General features: G+C 41.6%; 3 protein-coding genes across 3 annotated transcripts; 1 reads left to right on the forward strand and 2 right to left on the reverse strand.

Moving 5' to 3' along the window:
• Positions 1-1751: 1751 nt before the first annotated feature.
• On the forward strand, positions 1752-5340 carry LOC309499791 (uncharacterized protein). The gene is made up of 6 exons (XM_082171266.1): positions 1752-1764; positions 2040-3005; positions 3303-3470; positions 3562-3657; positions 3962-4344; positions 4818-5340. The coding sequence occupies exons 2-5, from the start codon at positions 2043-2045 to the stop codon at positions 4283-4285; spliced, it is 1551 nt and encodes a 516-aa protein (XP_082027392.1). The 5' UTR covers positions 1752-1764; positions 2040-2042; the 3' UTR covers positions 4286-4344; positions 4818-5340.
• Positions 5341-7392: 2052 nt separating this feature from the next.
• Positions 7393-8894, reverse strand: LOC309499833 (cytosolic phospholipase A2 gamma-like). Its single transcript, XM_082171325.1, has 5 exons — positions 8845-8894; positions 8499-8524; positions 8016-8127; positions 7783-7925; positions 7393-7632 (listed from the first exon to the last, which is right to left on the reverse strand). The coding sequence occupies exons 2-5, from the start codon at positions 8522-8524 to the stop codon at positions 7425-7427; spliced, it is 489 nt and encodes a 162-aa protein (XP_082027451.1). The 5' UTR covers positions 8845-8894; the 3' UTR covers positions 7393-7424.
• A 3530-nt stretch (positions 8895-12424) lies between these two features.
• Positions 12425-14390, reverse strand: LOC309499797 (uncharacterized protein). The gene is made up of 2 exons (XM_082171280.1): positions 13058-14390; positions 12425-12970 (listed from the first exon to the last, which is right to left on the reverse strand). The coding sequence occupies exons 1-2, from the start codon at positions 14096-14098 to the stop codon at positions 12794-12796; spliced, it is 1218 nt and encodes a 405-aa protein (XP_082027406.1). The 5' UTR covers positions 14099-14390; the 3' UTR covers positions 12425-12793.
• Between the last annotated feature and the right edge of the window lie 5114 nt (positions 14391-19504).

Genomic DNA, 19504 nt, shown 5'->3' on the forward strand with positions numbered 1-19504 from the left:
TTTATGTCCCAATACTTCAGATGATCCAGGAGATATTCAAACATACTGACATCCTTGACCGAATAAAGGAAACCAAGGCATCACAAGAAGGTCATTATATGAGCCATAAAGATGGCAAGTATTTCCAGGAGAATACTTTGTTGTCATCTTCAGAACTGTCACTGCCATTGATTTTATACATAGATGATCTAGAAATCGCTAATCCACTTGGGACTTCACGTAAGATCCACAAACTCTGTTCAGTCTATTGGATGTTTGGTGATCTGCCATCTAAATATCGATCTGCACTGCATGTGATTCAGCTCGCAGTCCTATGTAAGGTACCAGATCTTAACAGCTGTGGCTATCAAAGAGCACTTTCTCCTTTGTTGCAAGACCTTGGCTGCCTTGAACATGATGGGGTTTTTATCGAGTCCCTTGGTCAGTCAGTTCGGGGTACTGTTTCAGTTGTTGTGGCTGATAATCTAGCAGCCCATTCCTTTGCAGGCTTTGTGCAGTCTTTCAGAGCTGGATATGTTTGTAGGTTCTGCAAAGCTACACGAGAAGAGATTCAATCTTCTGCTGTTGGAGATGGCGAATTTACCCCAAGGACAAAAGCCAATCATGATCATGACCTGCAGGATGTTTTACAAGGGGATGGTCACAGTCAGTTTGGTGTCCAAAGAGACTGTGTCTTGAGAGAGAGTTTGCAGTGTTTTCACACAATCACTGGTTTCCCGCCTGATGTCCTTCATGATCTTTTTGAAGGCATTGTTCCAGTTGAGTTGGCCCTGTGTATTCAGGAGATGATTAAGCTCAAATATTTTACCCTGGAGTATTTGAACAAGAAAATTCTGACATTCCCATACCAACACGCAGACAAGACTGACAAGCCACATCCCATTCCCAAGAACTTTGCAGGAAAGAAGACCATTGGTGGCAATGGTCACGAAAATCTCACATTATTGAGACTACTCCCATTGATGATTGGCAATATGGTTCCTGAGGAAAATGGTTTTTGGAATGTTTTGATGGATTTGAAGGAAGTTGTGGAAGTGGTGCTATCTCCAAAATTTACTGAAGATTCCATTCATTATTTGCAAACTAAGATACAGGATCACAGACAAATCCTTCAAGAGGTTTTTCCAGAGTTCCGACTGCTCCCCAAGCATCATTATCTGGAGCATTATCCAGATCTCATACGTTGTTTTGGGCCTCTTGTCCATTTGTGGACGATGAGGTTTGAAGGTAAGCACCGCTTTTTCAAGCGTGTAGTTCATGATACACAAAACTTCAAGAATGTGCTGAAAACACTAGCAACTCGGCATCAGCACATGGTGGCATACTTTCTCAAAACACCATCATTCTTCAAACCACATCAGCAGATTACAGATGTCTCTTCTGTTTTGGTGTCATCACTTCCTGAAGTTGCAAAAGTTCACATTGAACAAAAAACAAACAGCAACATGATATACAGCACATCAAGGATCATTGCTGATGGAACTAATTTTGATGTTGGAATGTTTGTGTCTGTGGGACAGGAAGGAGGACTTCCCCAGTTTAGCAAAATTGAATCGATTCTCCTTGTTAACAATGATGTGACATTTCTTTGCCAAGAACACAAGTCATGGTACATTGAACACCTGAGGTCATATGAGCTTTCCCCAGGGAATATGACTGTCCACAGCCTATCCGAGCTGAATGACATTTTACCCCTCTATGCATACAGGTTTGAAGGAAAAGTGCTGTTGACACCCAAACGCTTCATTCTTATTCACTAATAATGTACGTATGACTGTTAATTTTAAACCAATTGCAGATTTTGACTATTTCAGATTTTAATATTATTATTAAAAAACTGTTAGAATTTGATTTATTTTGTGGTCAGCAAAGCCTAAAAAAGCAAAATTCTGCAGCGCTTTATCCTTACATTCTAAGGTCTTTATACTAATCAGTCATAATATAATAGTGTGAGAATAACTTTAATTTCTGTATGTGTTTAAAAAATGTTAATAAATATGCCATGCCTGTTTTCATCAATTGTTTTGTTTGTCTTCCAGACGATGGCAGCACCCCAGAAATTCATGCTGCGTGTTTACATTGCCACAGATATTGCAGTGAAAGTAACTTTGACTGGACGACCAGAATCAGTGGATGATCTAATCGCCATACTGCGAGAGAAAGTCAAGCCAAGACTGGATTTTGAGTTTACCCTGCAGTATGAGGATACAGATTTTAATGGACAACTGAGCTGTCTGATTGATATTCAAGAGTTACCAGAGAAGGCAACACTCAAAGTTGTTAGATCCGAATCTGATGCCTGCTCACTTGCAAGTTCTGATACAGAAATCCTTCCTCATGTGCCCGTAAGCGAGCGTCGGAAGACCTGGCCTGACATTTTTCCTGTGCCTACTTTTTCCTATGAAGTCGAACATGTGCTTGAAGAGGGAAATATTGCCTATGACAGATCTGGAAAGACACTGAAATTATCCAGGGCCCAAAAGCACAACATCCTAGAGAGCATGGCATCAATAATACATGGTTTCAAACCTTACCCAAGTGACAAGGATGTGGGTATGGCAGCAGAGGCTCTTGTTAAAGCTCATCCATGCCTTAAAGAGCCTGGAAGTGAAAATGGATGGTATGGATGGAAGATAAGCCTTAAATTCAAAATGGGCAATTACCGTACCAAGCTAGCCAGATCTGGATGTCTGGAGGTGTCGGTCAACACAGGCAAAAGAAGTAAGAACAATCCTGACAAAGACCATCCCCACTCCAACATAAAACGAGCAAGACGAGCAGAAGTGAACTTCCTTCCAAACTTTCCAAAGGGACAAAACCAGGCCAGTTTGGAAGAAATGAGACTAGACATTCTACACGAAGTTGAGAAGAGTGAGAAAAACCTGTTGTTGATAGATAATCTTATGCAGATGACATTTTCCCTTCGTCGCCAGGAGATCGTACAGGAAAACCCATTGTTGAAGGACTTCCTGGTGAAATGGCCAGCACTTCGGATTGAGTCGCAGGTAAAAAAAACAAAAAAACATCTACATTTCTCTTTTCTGCCTCATCTTTTAATTACTTGTCCGGCTCCAGCAAACACTAACAAACTAGTTTGTCAATGAGACTTTAACTATTGGGGTTTGTTGCTGCTTATTAGCATTTGTTGAATATGTGTGAATTGGCCACTACTTAATCTTTGAAAGATAGCAAAAACTTTTTGGGAGAATAATGCTTAACTTCTATCAAGATGATTGCATTGTATGTTTCTCTAAGGCTGTTTTGATGTCATTTATACATTTTGTGTATTAATGATTTTGTAGGTTTGCGCAGAGTTTCATCGCATCACAAACACCAATCTTCGAAACCAGTTCTATGCCGAATTGGACAGGCATACGCCACAACTATTTGCCTTGTACAGGCAAAAAGCATCACATACTGGCAAGGTCTCGGAGGTGCTGCGTGACATCCTCAGGATTTATGATCGTGAGGTGAGTTAAAGACAAAGACTGTACAACTCTAGTATCGAACCCAGAATAACTTTGCTTGCTTGTTCATTGTTATTTTTGCTTGTCTTTCAAGGATGTGCATGATATCAACATAAAGCGCACTGTAGCTCTTCGTGCCCTAGCAGTATACTTACGTGAAGATGACCCACAGTTTTTTAAGACATGGAATGTAAGCATTCAGTGCACTCACCAAACAGGATCAGTTTTTGTGCTTACCAGGGTTTTTTAGTCTTCATTAACAAATTACCTTAATATATATTCAACTTTATTTCACTCTACTTTTGCAAATTCTCTATGTATGTTCTTGTCTAGTTTTTAAATTTGGGCCAATTCTGTGTAAACTGAAAAGGCCTGCCTGGTTAAGTATGATACTATATTAAAGTGATAGTTAACCAAAAAATTCTTATGATATACCTGATGATGTAATTCATTACTAGACATGTTTACAGTTGGACCCTCTTTGTGCATTCCAGGTGGAGGAGTCGGATGAGCCAGACATCACTGGTACCCCTCTTGCCCTTGTGATGGAAGTCACTGAGAACACTGGTCCTGTCTGTTTCAATCCGGCAAGGACCGCTGTTGTGGTGGAAGATGAGTTTGTGCTGAGCGACATCCCCACGTTTCCTGAGGCCTTTGTGTTACTCTTTGGGTTAATGTATGCATTGCATTTGGATTACCCAAGAAAATTGATTAACACCTTCACATTCATCCAGAAAATGCTGATGGGGCTTGATGATGGTAAACCTCTGAAACCCTGCTTACTCAATCTAAAAAATGAACTATTACTTACTTTGTAGGCAAATTCCATCTTGTCTACAAGTGCTGTTTAAAGTGCTTGGATGTTTTCATTGGGTAGGTTGTGTCCTGGCCACCAAATCTATCTTGATTGCACTCTGGGTTTGTTAGTTCCTGCTAAGTAGTTTTGTAAGCGTATGTTGTAGAAAATGTAGTTTAAAGCATTTTTACATTTGGTATGTTGTCTTCTGCACCAAATCCACCACAGTTGCACTTCTACAACAAAAACTTTTTGCAATCAGATTGTATTTTTTTATTCTAAGGTGTTTTAAAAGTGTATATTGTTAAACATGTAGTTTAAACATTTGGTATGTTGTCTTCTGCACCAAATCCACCACAGTTGCACTTCTACAACAAAAACTTTTTGCAATCAGATTGTATTTTTTTATTCTAAGGTGTTTTAAAAGTGTATATTGTTAAACATGTAGTTTAAACATTTGGTAGGTTGTTACTTTAATATTGTCACTTCCTTTGTTTATCTCAATTTGTTTTATAAGCTAAACATGTAGTTTACAGCATTTTTACATTTGGTAGGTTGTTTTCTGCACCAGATCAACCCCAGTTGCACTCTTACAACAGAAACTTGATTTTTGTTAACAGATTTTGTTTATTTTAAGGTTGTTTACAAGTGTATATTGTTTAACATGTAGTTTAAACATTTGGTAAGTTGTTAGATCTACCTCAGTTGCACTTTACACAATGGAACATGTAGTTTAAAGCATTTAAATGTTTACATTTACGTTTTGTAAAATCTATCTCTGTTGCATATTTAATGCAATCAGGTATGTATTATTGTTTGTGTTTTGACTTAATTTATTTTTATTTCCTATAATTTATAATTTTTTAAACATTTCTTTTTGGAGGAGCTTTATTTATTTTATTGATTTTATTTATTTTGATTTGCCATGTTGCAAAATAATGGCCATGGGTGTAAAAAATTATAATCAATGTTTTAACAGTTTCTAATTTGATTTGCTACATGTTTACAGAGATTTATATAAACAGTTGTACAAAATAGACAAAGAATTTAATAGTAAATAAAAACCCTTTAATTATATGTGAACAGTTCTGTGTGTGCTTCTTTTTAGTATTTTGAACTCAAATATGTAATATGGGGGGGGGGTACATCTCACGCTCGATGGTGTTTTAGGCCCCCAATGGCTCCTTAGAGGCAGCTAACCCTACCCTCAACCTTAAACCTACCCATCCCCTCGCTGCCTGGAAGGCGCTGTTGGGGGCATAAAACACCAAGTGCCTACATCTCACCCTCAGACCCTGTATTTCTATATCCTGTAACATAGACCTGTAACCTCCTAAAAGGTTAAAACAGCCCTATATATCTGATTGTCACTTAAACCCTTCCCCAGAAGATCCACAACGCTCACTGGCCTATTTTTAAAACTATTAAAAAGACTGTCACGCTGACCATCATATTTACCACAATTAAAAAGCACATGCTCAACTGTTTCTAAAATATTACATTCGTTACACATCCCACTTTCACGCTTCCCCATTAATGCTAATGTTGAGTTTAATCCTGTATGTCCCATTCTTAATCTAGATATCATTACTTCTTCTTTTCTATATCTTCCAAAAAACTGTACTTTTTTCCCTACTGATTTCTCAATACTATAAAACCACCTACCTGTTCTGCCATTTTCCCATCTTTGTTGGCATTTTTGTATTAATTTCCTATTAATCACAGATTTTATTTCACTTCTACCCAAAGGGACTTTAAGGGCGTTTTTCCACTGGGTTCGTTTGCTGCGGTCCGAACCCGAGTGCGCTCGTTCCCAGCGCCCCCCGCAGCGTTGGTCTGGTTTCACACTCAATTAGTTGTATCGAACCCAGGTGCGTTTGCAGTGATCTTACATCATCGCAAACGCACACGGAAAACGCATGGAGAATACAACTCGACTGAGCATAGCTGTAATTTGTCTGTTTTTTTGGTGCTATTATGCACAACATAGTGAGCGACAACTACGTTTATGTTCATTACATGGTGTAATTCAGCACATATCCAGGGGACGCCGAGTTTCTGCTGCTCGCAGAAGATTTTTCACTGATGCGACAGTGATACGCATGCGCGGGATACTATACTTCCTGAACAAGCACGCACCCGAGTCCGTGTTGCTTGCACATTAACGCGAACCGCACCACGGTTCGGGAGCAACCGAGCTCAGACCACCTCCTCCAGGTAGTCCCGGGTTCGGTACTCTAGTGCGCACCCGGGTCCGATGACAGCGTTCATATTAGCGATTTTTCATGCGAACCGTGCCCCAGTCCGCACTAAACTGCCAGTGTGAAAGCGCCCTAACTTTCACCACATTTTTCTTTAATGCCTCTTTTGCTAATTTATCAGCTATTTCATTCCCTATTATCCCGATATGTGCTAATAGGAAACACCTGGCGAGACTAATCAACATTAAACATAATGGGGAACCGCTAAACATGGAACAAGACGGGAACACAGACTAGAATCATTACACAATCAGGAAGATTAAGATAAATAACAAAATTGTATTTATTTTGAAATAAAATATGTAACAGAATAGTTACACTCTAAAAATTCTAGGGTTCTAGACTACATTTTACCTTTATGCCCAAAGGTTCTACATAAGGAGAAACGTCTTAAATGATTGCATAATACTTTCACGTTTAATGGGTTATTTCAATTTTTTCAGGTAATAAAGAATATTTACGAGCTGTTTAACTCATAAAATCAGAACAGAACCCTTTTAATGTTCTGTTCTTCTACCGTAACTTAATTTCAAAGGTTATTAAACTCTCCTGTAACAGAGTTTGTTACCTTGCAGGTACAGCATGTCAATCTCAGGCTGGTTCTTGATCTTACGGCCATTTTCAAACTTGCTGCCAAAGTTGGATGTTTCCACAAACGCTCCAGTGAGGGAATAACCGGCTTCATATGGAGTGAACTCAAACCAGGGCTCATAATAATGACTTACGAGACAAAAATGGGCTTCCATATAATTTTTTATATACTTTTTTAGAAAAACAAGACCTATCTTGTATGATTTTGCTTCTTAAGTAAATACTATTTCTTCTTTTAAGAATGTTTAGATATTTATAAAGGACAACAAGACCCCCCACCTGCGGTGATATAAATAGCAAATATACTATTTACAGACCTCTTTCACAAATCGTGACGATCATCGTTGCCCAGAAGTCAGTCAAGCTGAATACGTCTTTGTCAAAGCAATATTTTGACAGTTTGGCATAAGCATCTCCCCAGCTGACTGCAGGACCGCTGAGTCTCTGGATGATCTTGTCTTTCACAGTCTCTAGTTTGGTGGACCAGTCTGGCTCCTGATATAAGGAGGCCATGCACCTTCAGAAGAACAACATATGCTCTCATTTATGACATTCAACCAGTGTGTGTGTGTGTGTGTGTGTGTGTGTGTGTGTGTGTGTGTGTGTGTGTGTGTGTGTGTGTGTGTGTGTGTGTGTGTGTGTGTGTGTGTGTGTGTGTGTGTTGTACCAGGTGGATCCAGAGACTCCGCTCAGGTAAAGCACACAGTCCAGAAGACCTGCTTTCTGGAGTTGATCCAGGGATCCCAGCAAACCCACCATGGCTCTTGCTCCTCCTCCAGATCCCAGTAATGCAATGTTTGGCACTTTGTTCTGAAATGCACACAGTTTAATTTAGCAAGCAATTGATGTTCACCCGCTACAACTGTAGTTTGTTAATATCCAGACAGATAAATGAAGTACCTCACTGCAGGGAATCTTAAGTTTCTTCAGGCTTTGCTGAACATCCTTTCTCCTTCTGACTACAAACTTCTCCTCGTTCTTATTCAGAGAGTGTTTGATTCTCACCGAACCACTGCAGAGATGGACTGAATTTAACATCATATACAGCTTTTTCAAAACTTTTTATATTTTAATATTTTGTGGTTCACTTCACATTTTCAAGTTTTCAAACTTTTTTGTTTTTTCAGTGATGCAATAGAAGAACAATCTTAAGTTCCCCAGAATCAGATCAGTTCAGTTCAGATCAGTTCTTTAAATAAAAAGTGTGAAAACGTGAAAAAAAATGTGGAAAACGTTTAAATAAATTATCTGAAAAAAGTGTTTCTACTTTTTGTGAACATTTTGTGTGTTGTAAATGTGGAACCATCTATGCCAATAAAATCCTTTATTTGTAAGAGTTTTTGATCAGATATTCTCAGAATTATCCAGAGCAGGATTACGTACCTTCGCCGGGATTCAACTGCGCCCATCTATAAAACAATAGAGTCAACATTAAAGTTAAAATCTTTGAAAGATAGGGGAAAACCTAAAAATAACAATAATATTATAATATCAAAGCATTGTTTATTTCATTCATCAAAACTGACCTTCAATGAAGTCAAATGTTAATTCTAAAGCTACTGTTTTTAAACATAAGTTGCTATATAAGGACTATAACTTTACACGCACATCATCAAGTTTAAATCCAAAGATTGGATTCATTCATATATTGTTGTCACTTATAAATATAATAACTTTAAGCCTATTAATTGCCCTGTTGTAAAAGCTTTAGAACATACAGTATACTAACTGTTCTTGATAGTCTTGTAATATCGTGAGGCTTCACCAATATCAGCACAGCAGCCGTCGACTCTCAGATCAGACAGAAGAGGCTCTTTTATAGGAATAGATATCATCGTGAGAGGTGGAGGTGATGAACATGAACTTACACAATCGTATAGAGAGAGCAAAAGAGTTAAAGCTGAGAGTTAAAGCTGAAGAGTTTGTGTTGTTCAGCGTGTTCAAGGTCTTTTCTCTATGGCTTCATGCACATTTGCAGTGGTAAACTGTTGCACAGGTTAAGTCACATTTCATCCAGGATTGTGTTTTTTTTAAAGATTTATACTAAAGCCACTTTAGTTTAATATTGATTTAAACTAACATATTTCAGAATTTGTCTTGTTGTTAAATGAAGGTCACATTAAAACTGATCACAAAACAGGTAAAACAATTATAACAATAAATCTTTCCAGTTCTATTTTTATTTTACAAATAAATAATGGCATTAACAAACAATTGGCCTGTTGCATCATTGCAGAGAGCGTAAACGTGAATAAGAAATGTGGCATTACAAATCTTGTAGAAGTGCATTGCATTTTCTTGTGCATTTTATAAAAGGTGCTATCGCTTATTAGTCAACAGTTCATAGTATTTTGCCAATGTTCAATAAACTAAAATCAAATAAAAAATGTAATATAATTAACAAATTAAAAAAATATTACAAAAAATATATAAAAAAACTACAAAGAAAAAAATGCATCAAAATAATATTAAAAACAAATACAGTAAAAGTATATATATATATATATATATATATATATATATATATATATATATATAAAGAATTTTAAAGTTTCCGTCAGGCACTGTATATTTTAGGGGTTCCATCATGGGATCATTTTATTAATTTAGTTTTAATTAATAATATTTTATTTAAAAAATATATATATATTTTTTTGTTACATTTTATGCAGCTCACAAACAAACTTTGTCACTTGAAAAAAAACAAAAAAACTGTTAAACATGAAAGTATTATGCAATCATTTGAGACATTCATCCTTATATAGAACCTTTTTGGCATAAAGAGTCTTTAAAACTGAGTCAAGAACCAGAGAGAGTTCTAAATAGAACCCCGTGAACCCTTTTTCTAAGACTGAGGTCATTTATTTTTTTATTTAATGGCAATAATATTCAAACATTCAATGTTTTTTTCTTCTTTCCTTTACAGTGAATTCATGGTAGTGTGTGTGATTTAAAAAAAAATTCTGTGTGATTGTGGAAACAGCCGCATCGTTGAATTTTGGACCGCTGCAGAAATGATAACTTTTGCTGCTCTTCTGAGCACTTTTAGTAGGCTACTTATACATTAATTTAAACAGTTTATGGACTTTAATATGTATCAGATAAATATGGGAATATGAAAGTTAGATGTTGAAACATGTTACACTATAACACCATCTGTGTGATTATAACAGGTTTATCTGATTTGCATGATCTGTTTTCTGCACATGTGGTTATTACACAATGTCTTTTCTGCAGGGTTAAAGGCGCTATTGAAAATCACAAAATAACAGCCACATCACTGCAAAAATACTGATCTATGTGCAAAGGAATGGATTTGAGGTAATTTGACATATTAGATTTATGCAGCTAATACGAGTTATGTACGTTTTGTTCAAGGTGATAAGCAAGGTGTTGTTTGCTGTTTGATATTAAATGACCAGGAAAAAAACAGTATTTTTAGAGAAGAGTTTATTTAATTGGAACAGAAGCAAAGTAATCGGCAAACATGGTTCTAATCCAATCTGAGATATTGTTGATTTGATTATTAATGATCTGCTATTTATGGCTTAATGAAATTCAAATATGAAGGAACATATCAAAACATACAGAAATTGTGAAGCGCAAACATAACTAACCTCTGATGACACACAAATCATATTTTGCAGAAAAAAACTAATAATGCTGATAAGTGATGATTAAGACAGAAAAAGAAATGAAACACTATTTATTGTAAATTGACTCAGTTTAGTCTTTATTGGGTGTGTATTAAGTTTAGTCACAGTGTTGGATTTTGTCGTGCCATTGCCTGGATAAATTTAGCTTTAGTGACCGCACAGATCTGATCCAGAAGTTTCACTCTGTTGTTTGTGATGTTTTTTCCATCTCAGCGCTGTAAGGACCTCGAAAAGTGGCATATTTGTTCCTCCATTCCTCAATTTTATCTGAAGAAACATTGACACACTTAAATCAGAACACAGTTGATATTTCAGTTTTATTCAGGACATTGTAAGATCATAACTTGCCTCCACAGTTGACCACATTAAAGAGAGGGATGTGTATCACTGTTGGAGTGTTTTGGCCTTTGAACACATAGAAGTCCTTCGGTTTCTCTGATAGTTCACTGGTTATGTTGGTCTCAGGGAAAGGGATGTTTAGTTTTCTGCACGTCTCGGCAGCTTCCCTCACTGTCTGCAGTGGAAAAGCATTAAGCAGCATCACTCTATTAAAAGTGTAAGATATTTCAGTGGACATTTAAGTTGTTATTCACTCAGAACTTCCAGGGGTTCATGTGTGCCATCCAAGAAACTGCCGCTGGGATAGGAATGCTAATGAGAATGCTAATAATAAACATTTAAAACTGACTTGGAACTACCTGCGCATTAACCGGTTTTATTGCACACCTTCCAGGTAACCAGATTCGAGTATTCAGACAGACCATGGTATAAAACCCTATAATGCACTGGTAGTTTAACAAGAGGGCGCCAAAGTCCAAACATCTCAGCTCGGATGCCACCGAGATATACTGAGATAAACTTATCAGGTTACTTATGTAACCCTGGTTCCCTGAAGAGGGAACGAGATGCATCCAGACACATTTACATTTAATCATTTAGCAGACGCTTTTATCCAAAACGACTTACAAATTAGGAATAAATTAAGCGAGTCATTGTGAAGAGGCAAAAACAAAACAAGAAGTGCTCAAAAATAACAAGTGCAGGCATTGCTCAGAGTAGCATAAGCCAGACAAGGGAGGATTGAGGGAAAAGGAAGGATTTTTTTTTTAAAAAAACGTTTTTTTTTTATAAGGTTAAGTGTTTATGAAACAAGTGCCTGTATGTGACACTGTGGGAACGCCCCTGAGTGATTGCATCATGAAGTGCTAGTTTCTGGTAGGCTGAAGCAAGTCGCTCACAGGCATGCTGGGAGTATGGCCGGGCGACACAGCATCTCTTCAGGGAACCAGGGTTACATACTGTAATAAGGGATCCACTGGAGGCAAGTTGAGAGATGAGAACCCATGTGCAGTTTTATTATAACTAAAACAAAACATGAAACAAAAACATGGCGTGGCATGAAAACAAAAACCAAAGCTTGAACATGAACTTGGCACAACAGCATGGCGTGGGCGGACCTGGGCCGTGGCATGGCGTGGGCGGACCTGGGCCGTGGCATGGCGTGGGCGGACCTGGGCCGTGGCATGGCGTGGGCGGACCTGGGCCGTGGCAAGGCGTGGGCGGACCTGGGCCGTGGCAAGGCGTGGGCGGACCTGGGCCGTGGCAAGGCGTGGGCGGACCTGGACCGTGGCAGGCGTGGGCGGATCCGGCAGTGCAGGAAGCCAGGGCGGATCCGGCAGTGCAGGAAGCCAGGGCGGATCCAGCAGTGCAGGAAGCCAGGGCGGATCCGGCAGTACAGGAAGCCAGGGCGGATCCGGCAGTGCAGGAAGCCAGGGCGGATCCGGCAGTGCAGGAAGCCAGGGCGGATCCGGCAGTGCAGGAAGCCAGGGCGGATCCGGCAGTGCAGGAAGCCAGGGTGGACCAGACAGTTCAGGTGGCCAAGGTGGACCAGACAGTTCAGGTGGCCAGGGTGGACCAGACAGTTCAGGTGGCCAAGGTGGACCAGACAGTTCAGGTGGCCAGGGTGGACCAGACAGTTCAGGTGACCATGGCGGCGCGGCCTCCATGGTCCTATCAAGGACCCTACTGCCCCCCCCCCAAAATTTTCTTGGGGACAGCTATGAGGTTATGGGCTGGAACAGACAACGACTCCAGAACAGAAATGACGTGAAAAGTCTCAGCAGACGTGACGTGAACAGGCTCTGGCTCGGCAGACGTGACGTGAACAAGCTCTGGCTCGGCAGACGTGACGTGAACAGGCTCTGGCTCGGCAGACGTGACGTGAACAGGCTCTGGCTCGGCAGACGTGACGTGAACAGGCTCTGGCTCGGCAGACGTGACGTGAACAGGCTCTGGCTCGGCAGACATGACGTGAAGCTCAGTCTCTGGATCGGCAGACGTGACGTGAAGCTCAGTCTCTGGATCGGCAGACGTGACGTGAAGCTCAGTCTCTGGATCGGCAGACGTGACGTGAAGCTCAGTCTCTGGATCGGCAGACGTGACGTGAAGCTCAGTCTCTGGATCGGCAGACGTGACGTGAAGCTCAGTCTCTGGATCGGCAGACGTGACGTGAACTTCAAATGTGTGCACAGACCACACACACCATATGGCTGTGGCCATAATTGTTAGTGTAGCCCTAACTGAGGGCTCAGGTTCAGGCGTGGCGGCGGCCATCTTGTCAGGAGACACAGGCTCGGTGGCGGCCATCTTGTCAGGAGACACAGGCTCGGCGGCGGCCATCTTGTCAGGAGACACAGGCTCGGCGGCGGCCATCTTGTCAGGAGACACAGGCTCGGCGGCGGCCATCTTGTCAGGAGACACAGGCTCGGTGGCGGCCATCTTGTCAGGAGACACCGGCTCGGCAGACATGACGTGAAGAGATTCAGGCTTGGCAGACATGACGTGAAGAGATTCAGGCTTGGCAGACATGACATGAAGAGATTCAGGCTTGGCAGGCATGACATGAAGAAATTCAGGCTTGGCAGGCTTGGCAGACATGACGTGAAGTGGCTCAGGCTTGGCAGGCATGACGTGAAGTGGCTCAGGCTTGGCAGGCATGACGTGAAGTGGCTCAGGCTTGGCAGGCACGACGTGAAGTGGCTCAGGCTTGGCAGATACTGTGGGTTTGTGGGGCTTCTCCTCAAAACCCACAGTAAATGAGGAACCACTCAATAATAGGGCATAGTCAATATATTGAGCCAAGGACCAGTGGATTTTTCCCCCAGGAAGCTGGGAGCGAATGGGCTCATTCAAATTCACTCTAAATATGTCCTTGAGGGCCACGTCATTAAAATCCAACTGGTGAGAGAGTTCACAAAATTCAGCCACATACGTTTCAATGGGAACATTTCCCTGGCGTAGGTTCAGGAGGGCAACCGCTGGGTTCATTGTTGTAGGTCAAGTATTCTGTAATAAAGGATCCACTGGAGGCAAGTTGAGAGATGAGAACCCATGTGCAGTTTTATTATAACTAAAACAAAACATGAAACAAAAACATGGCGTGGCATGAAAACAAAAACCAAAGCTTGAACATGAACTTGGCACAACAGCAGACTACAGGAAACAATACTTGACAAAGACACATGGCAAACATGAGGGCTAAAATACACAGACTAATGACAAAACAAGGGACACCTGTGAACAATGATCAGACAATTAACCAATGACAAGACATGGCAGGATCACATGTCAAACAGGGAATCACATGACAGACATAGAAACAAGACAAGAACAAAACCAGACCAAAACCGTGACACATACGTAACCTGAGACCTTCCCTTTCAATGGAACTAGAGCTGCGTCGAGATGCTGTGGGAACCCCATACCCACGCCGCCGTACTAACAAGTGCCTGTATGTGTGAGTCTTACTAGCACACTAAGGGACCAGCCTGCCGCATCACAGATGTCATTAAGGATTTAGAAGTGGCCATACTCCAAGTGGAGTCCATACAGAGATCATACTATTCTTACTTATTATATATAAAACACAAATATATATTATATATTATATAAATATACACTCACCTAAAGGATTATTAGGAACACCTGTTCAATTTCTCATTAATGCAATTATTTAATCAACCAATCACATGGCAGTTGCTTCAATGCATTTAGGGGTGTGGTCCTGGTCAAGACAATCTCCTGAACACCAAACTGAATGTCAGAATGGGAAAGAAAGGTGATTTAAGCAATTTTGAGCGTGGCATGGTTGTTGGTGCCAGACGGGCCGGTCTGAGTATTTCACAGTCTGCTCAGTTACTGGGATTTTCACGCACAACCATTTCTAGGGTTTACAAAGAATGGTGTGAAAAGGGAAAAACATCCAGTATGCGGCAGTCCTGTGGGCGAAAATGCCTTGTTGATGCTAGAGGTCAGAGGAGAATGGGCCGACTGATTCAAGCTGATAGAAGAGCAACTTTGACTGAAATAACCACTCGTTACAACCGAGATATGCAGCAAAGCATTTGTGAAGCCACAACACGCACAACCTTGAGGCGGATGGGCTACAACAGCAGAAGACCCCACCGGGTACCACTCATCTCCACTACAAATAGGAAAAAGAGGCTACAATTTGCACAAGCTCAACAAAATTGGACAGTTGAAGACTGGAAAAATGTTGCCTGGTCTGATGAGTCTCGATTTCTGTTGAGACATTCAGATGGTAGAGTCAGAATTTGGCGTAAACAGAATGAGAACATGGATCCATCATGCCTTGTTACCACTGTGCAGGCTGGTGGTGGTGGTGTAATGGTGTGGGGGATGTTTTATTGGCACACTTTAGGCCCCTTAGTGCCAATTGGGCATCGTTTAAATGCCACGGCCTACCTGAGCATTGTTTCTGACCATGTCCATCCCTTTATGACCACCATGTACCCATCCTCTGATGGCTACTTCCAGCAGGATAATGCACCATGTCACAAAGCTCGAATCATTTCAAATTGGTTTCTTGAACATGACAATGAGTTCATTGTACTAAAATGGCCCCCACAGTCACCAGATCTCAACCCAATAGAGCATCTTTGGGATGTGGTGGAACGGGAGCTTCGTGCCCTGGATGTGCATCCCACAAATCTCCATCAACTGCAAGATGCTATCCTATCAATATGGGCCAACATTTCTAAAGAATGCTTTCAGCACCTTGTTGAATCAATGCCACGTAGAATTAAGGCAGTTCTGAAGGCGAAAGGGGGTCAAACACAGTATTAGTATGGTGTTCCTAATAATCCTTTAGGTGAGTGTATATATTAGTATTCAGAAGTGCAGTTAATTCATTAATATAGAACGGCGATTAAACTGACTTGGAACTACCTATGCATTTTAAATCATGGTCTGTTTGAATACTCGATTCTGATTGGCTGGAAGGTGTGCAATAAACTGTTTAATGCACAGGTAGTTCTAAGTCAGTTTAATCACAGAAAAAAGGTTAGTTCAAAAACAAAAACTGTGTGTGTCATCAGAGGTTAGTTATGTTTGCGCTTCACAATTTCTGTATGTTTTGATATGTTCCTTCATGCTTGAATTTCATTAAGCCATAAATTGTCACGGTTCATGAATTCACTGTCTCTTCCTTGTCTCGTATGTGTTTGTGTGGGTGTGTCCTGCCGTTACCGCTGTTCATCAGCGCCAGTCGCGCATCAGCGCCCACTGATTATCAGCGCCAGCTGATCCCTATCTACGCCTCTTTATATGCTCAGTGAACGCTGTCTTGTGTTGTTCCTGTTTCTGTCTGGCGTCTTCGTGGTCGGTATTTCCTGTCTGGATGTTCTCCCCGTGTTCATCGTTCCTGTCTGGATTGTTTATTGTGTTCATCGTTCACCATTTGGATTACGTCACTCACTTCCGACAAGTCTCAACGGACGTATTGAGCTGGCCCTGTGGGTGGACGCCCGCATATCCAGGATGAAACGTTGCGTCCCTCCCATCAGGCCACCTGGGGGTGCCGAAGGCGCACGGACCAGTGGCGGGGACACAGTCAGACCCGTTCTCGATCACGAGCCCATGCAGGTAGGGAGAGCTTGGCTTTCCCGGTAGGAGAAGGAGAGGCGGAGATCCCAGGGGCTTGCCTCTACTGTGGGGGAGCGGGTCATTTCCTGCACACCTGTCCAGGGGTAAAAGGACAAGCCCGATAGTAACAGTGAGGCTACTATCGGGTGGGATCTCCGCCAGGAAGACCTCATCATCGTCCACACTCCTCCCGGTAAGACTGAGATGAGTAACACGCACGCACGACTGCCAAGCACTCTTGGATTCCGGAGCTGAAGGTAACTTCATGGACTTCAATTTCGCTCACAGACTTCAGATCCCTGTCACACCCCTCACCCACAAGATAGCAGTCAACGCACTTAATGGTCAGGAGCTCCCCAACATCTCATTCACCACCGGACCCCTCACACTTATCACTTCAGGCAACCATACCGAAACATTGTCATTTCTCCTCATGGACTCACCACTTGCACCCGTTGTCCTTGGTCACCCCTGGTTAACCCAACACAATCCCAGAGTGGACTGGCATCAGAGCTCCGTTTCCACATGGAGTAATCAGTGTCATGTCTAGTGTCTGTTTGTCCGTCTGTGTCTGGTTCTGTGTTTCAGGAGGAGGCAGTGGATTTGTCTAACGTGCCCGTGGAGTACCTCGACCTGAAGGAAGTGTTCAGTAAGTCCCGTGCTGCTTCTCTTCCTCCGCATCGTCCCTACGACTGTGCTTTTTACTATTTACTATTACTGTTTACTGCCAGATAAATCTCTGCCTAAGGGCAAGCTATATTCCCTTTCTGCTCCAGAAGGCCATGGAAAAATATATTTCTGATTCTCTGGCAACGGGATTCATCCGTCCTTCCTCTTCTCCAGTGGGGGCGGGGTTCTTTTTTGTGGGGAAGAAGGATGGTTCCCTGCGACCTTGTATTGATTACCAGGGGTTGAACAACATCACGGTAAAGAATACTTATCCTTTGCCGTTGATGTCTTCAGCTTTCGAGAGGTTGCAGGGAGCATCGGTCTTCACAAAACTGGATTTACGCAATGCTTATCATTTGGTTCGTATAAGGAATGGGGATGAATGGAAGACCGCGTTTAACATCCCCAGGGGGCACTTTGAATATTTGGTCATGCCTTTTGGGCTGTCCAAGTCCCCAGCGGTCTTCCAGGCTCTTGTCAATGACGTGCTGCGAGATATGGTAGATCAGTTCATATATGTCTACCTGGATGACATATTGATTTTTTCATCTTCTCTCCAGGAACATGTGCAGCACGTCCGGCGAGTGCTTCAGAGATTGCTAGAGAATGGGCTTTTTGTCAAGGCGGAGAAATGCGCTTTTCATGCACAGTCTGTTCCTTTCTTAGGTTACATCATCTCCTCCGAGGGTGTGCGTATGGATCCTGAGAAGGTTAAGGCTGTGGTAGATTGGCCAAGTCCAGATTCCCGTAAGGCCCTACAGTGTTTTCTGGGGTTCGCCAATTTCTATCGGCGTTTCATTCGCAATTTCAGCCAACTAGCCGCACCTCTGACCGCCTTGACCTCCCCCAGAACTATGTTCAGGTGGTCGGATACAGCGGAGGCTGTATTCAAGAAACTGAAAGGCTGCTTTGTTTCAGCTCCCATCCTTATAGCCCCTGATCCTTCACGTCAGTTCGTGGTGGGCCACCTGTTTTTCCTAGTCTGGAATCCGAAGTCGCGGTCACCTCCACCCACCTCCACCCACCAGAGCCCGTGAGACTCTGCTCCAGGTGGGGGCGCGCACCAAGGCTAAGGCCGATCGCCACCGGTCAAAGCCTCCCGTATACGTCGTTGGTCAAAAAGTGTGGCTTTCAACCAAGAACATTCCACTCCGCATCGTCTCTAACAAATTCATCGGCCCGTTCACTGTCACCAAGATCCTTACTCCGGTGGCAGTCCACCTCAAACTCCCTCCTGCGTACCGGAGAATTAATTCCGTCTTTCATGTTTCCAAATTAAAACCCGTGTTTTACTCTCACATTAATCCGCCGGCCCCGGTTCCCGTAAATCCAATAAATCCATTTTACTTGCATTATTGCATCCTCATTTCTGAGCGTCACATAAATAGCTGATCATTAATAATCAAATCAACAATAACTCAGACTGGATTAGAACCATATTTGTCGATTCAAATATTATATAGCTTTGCTTCTGTTCCAATTAAATAAACTCTTCTCTAAAAATACTGTTTTGGTCATTTAATATCAAACAGCAAACAACACCTTGCTTATCACCTTGAAAAAAACGTACATAACTCGTATTAGCTGCATAATTCTAATATGTCAAATGATCTCAAATCCATTTCTTTGCACATAGATCAGTATTTTTGCAGTGCTGTGGCTGTTATTTTGTGGTTTTCAATAACGCCTTTAACCCTGCAGAAAAGACATTGTGTAACATAACCACACAGATCGTGCAAATCAGATATAGTGTTTAGTGTAATACACGTTTCAACATCTGTAACAGCTCCGCCTTTCATATTCCCATATTTATCAATAAAGTCCATAAACTGTTTAAATTAATGTCAAGTAGCCTACTAAAAGTGCTCAGAAGAGCATAAAATGTTTAATCTTTGCAGGTTTATGGTCCAAAATGTAATGATGAACAGCCAAATGAAAAATGTTCTTCCCAGTGTGGCTGTTTCAATCACACAGAAGAAAAATCACACACACTACCATGAGTTCACTGTAAGGAAAAGAAAAAAAGTCTACAATGAATGTTTGAATATTATTGTTATTAAATGACAAAATAAATGACCTCAGTCTTAGAAAAAGGGTTCACGGGGTTCTATTTAGAACTCT

This window comes from Leuciscus leuciscus, assembly GCF_965113295.1.
Source record: "Leuciscus leuciscus genome assembly, chromosome: 5".
In the NCBI taxonomy this organism is placed as follows: domain Eukaryota; kingdom Metazoa; phylum Chordata; class Actinopteri; order Cypriniformes; family Leuciscidae; genus Leuciscus; species Leuciscus leuciscus.

Coding starts and splice junctions, on each gene's coding strand:
- LOC309499791 (XM_082171266.1), top strand. CDS start 2,043: ATGGCAGCACCCCAGAAATTCATGCTGCGTGTTTACATTGCCACAGAT. Junction 3,471..3,561: donor TCAGGATTTATGATCGTGAG/GTGAGTTAAAGA, acceptor TTGTCTTTCAAG/GATGTGCATGATATCAACAT. Junction 3,658..3,961: donor AGTTTTTTAAGACATGGAAT/GTAAGCATTCAG, acceptor TGTGCATTCCAG/GTGGAGGAGTCGGATGAGCC.
- LOC309499833 (XM_082171325.1), bottom strand. CDS start 8,524: ATGGGCGCAGTTGAATCCCGGCGAAG. Junction 8,128..8,498: donor GCAGTTGAATCCCGGCGAAG/GTACGTAATCCT, acceptor CCATCTCTGCAG/TGGTTCGGTGAGAATCAAAC. Junction 7,633..7,782: donor GGAGTCTCTGGATCCACCTG/GTACAACACACA, acceptor GTTCTTCTGAAG/GTGCATGGCCTCCTTATATC.
- LOC309499797 (XM_082171280.1), bottom strand. CDS start 14,098: ATGAACCCAGCGGTTGCCCTCCTGAACCTACGCCAGGGAAATGTTCCC. Junction 12,971..13,057: donor TGTCTGCCGAGCCAGAGCCT/GTTCACGTCACG, acceptor GCCGAGCCAGAG/CCTGTTCACGTCACGTCTGC.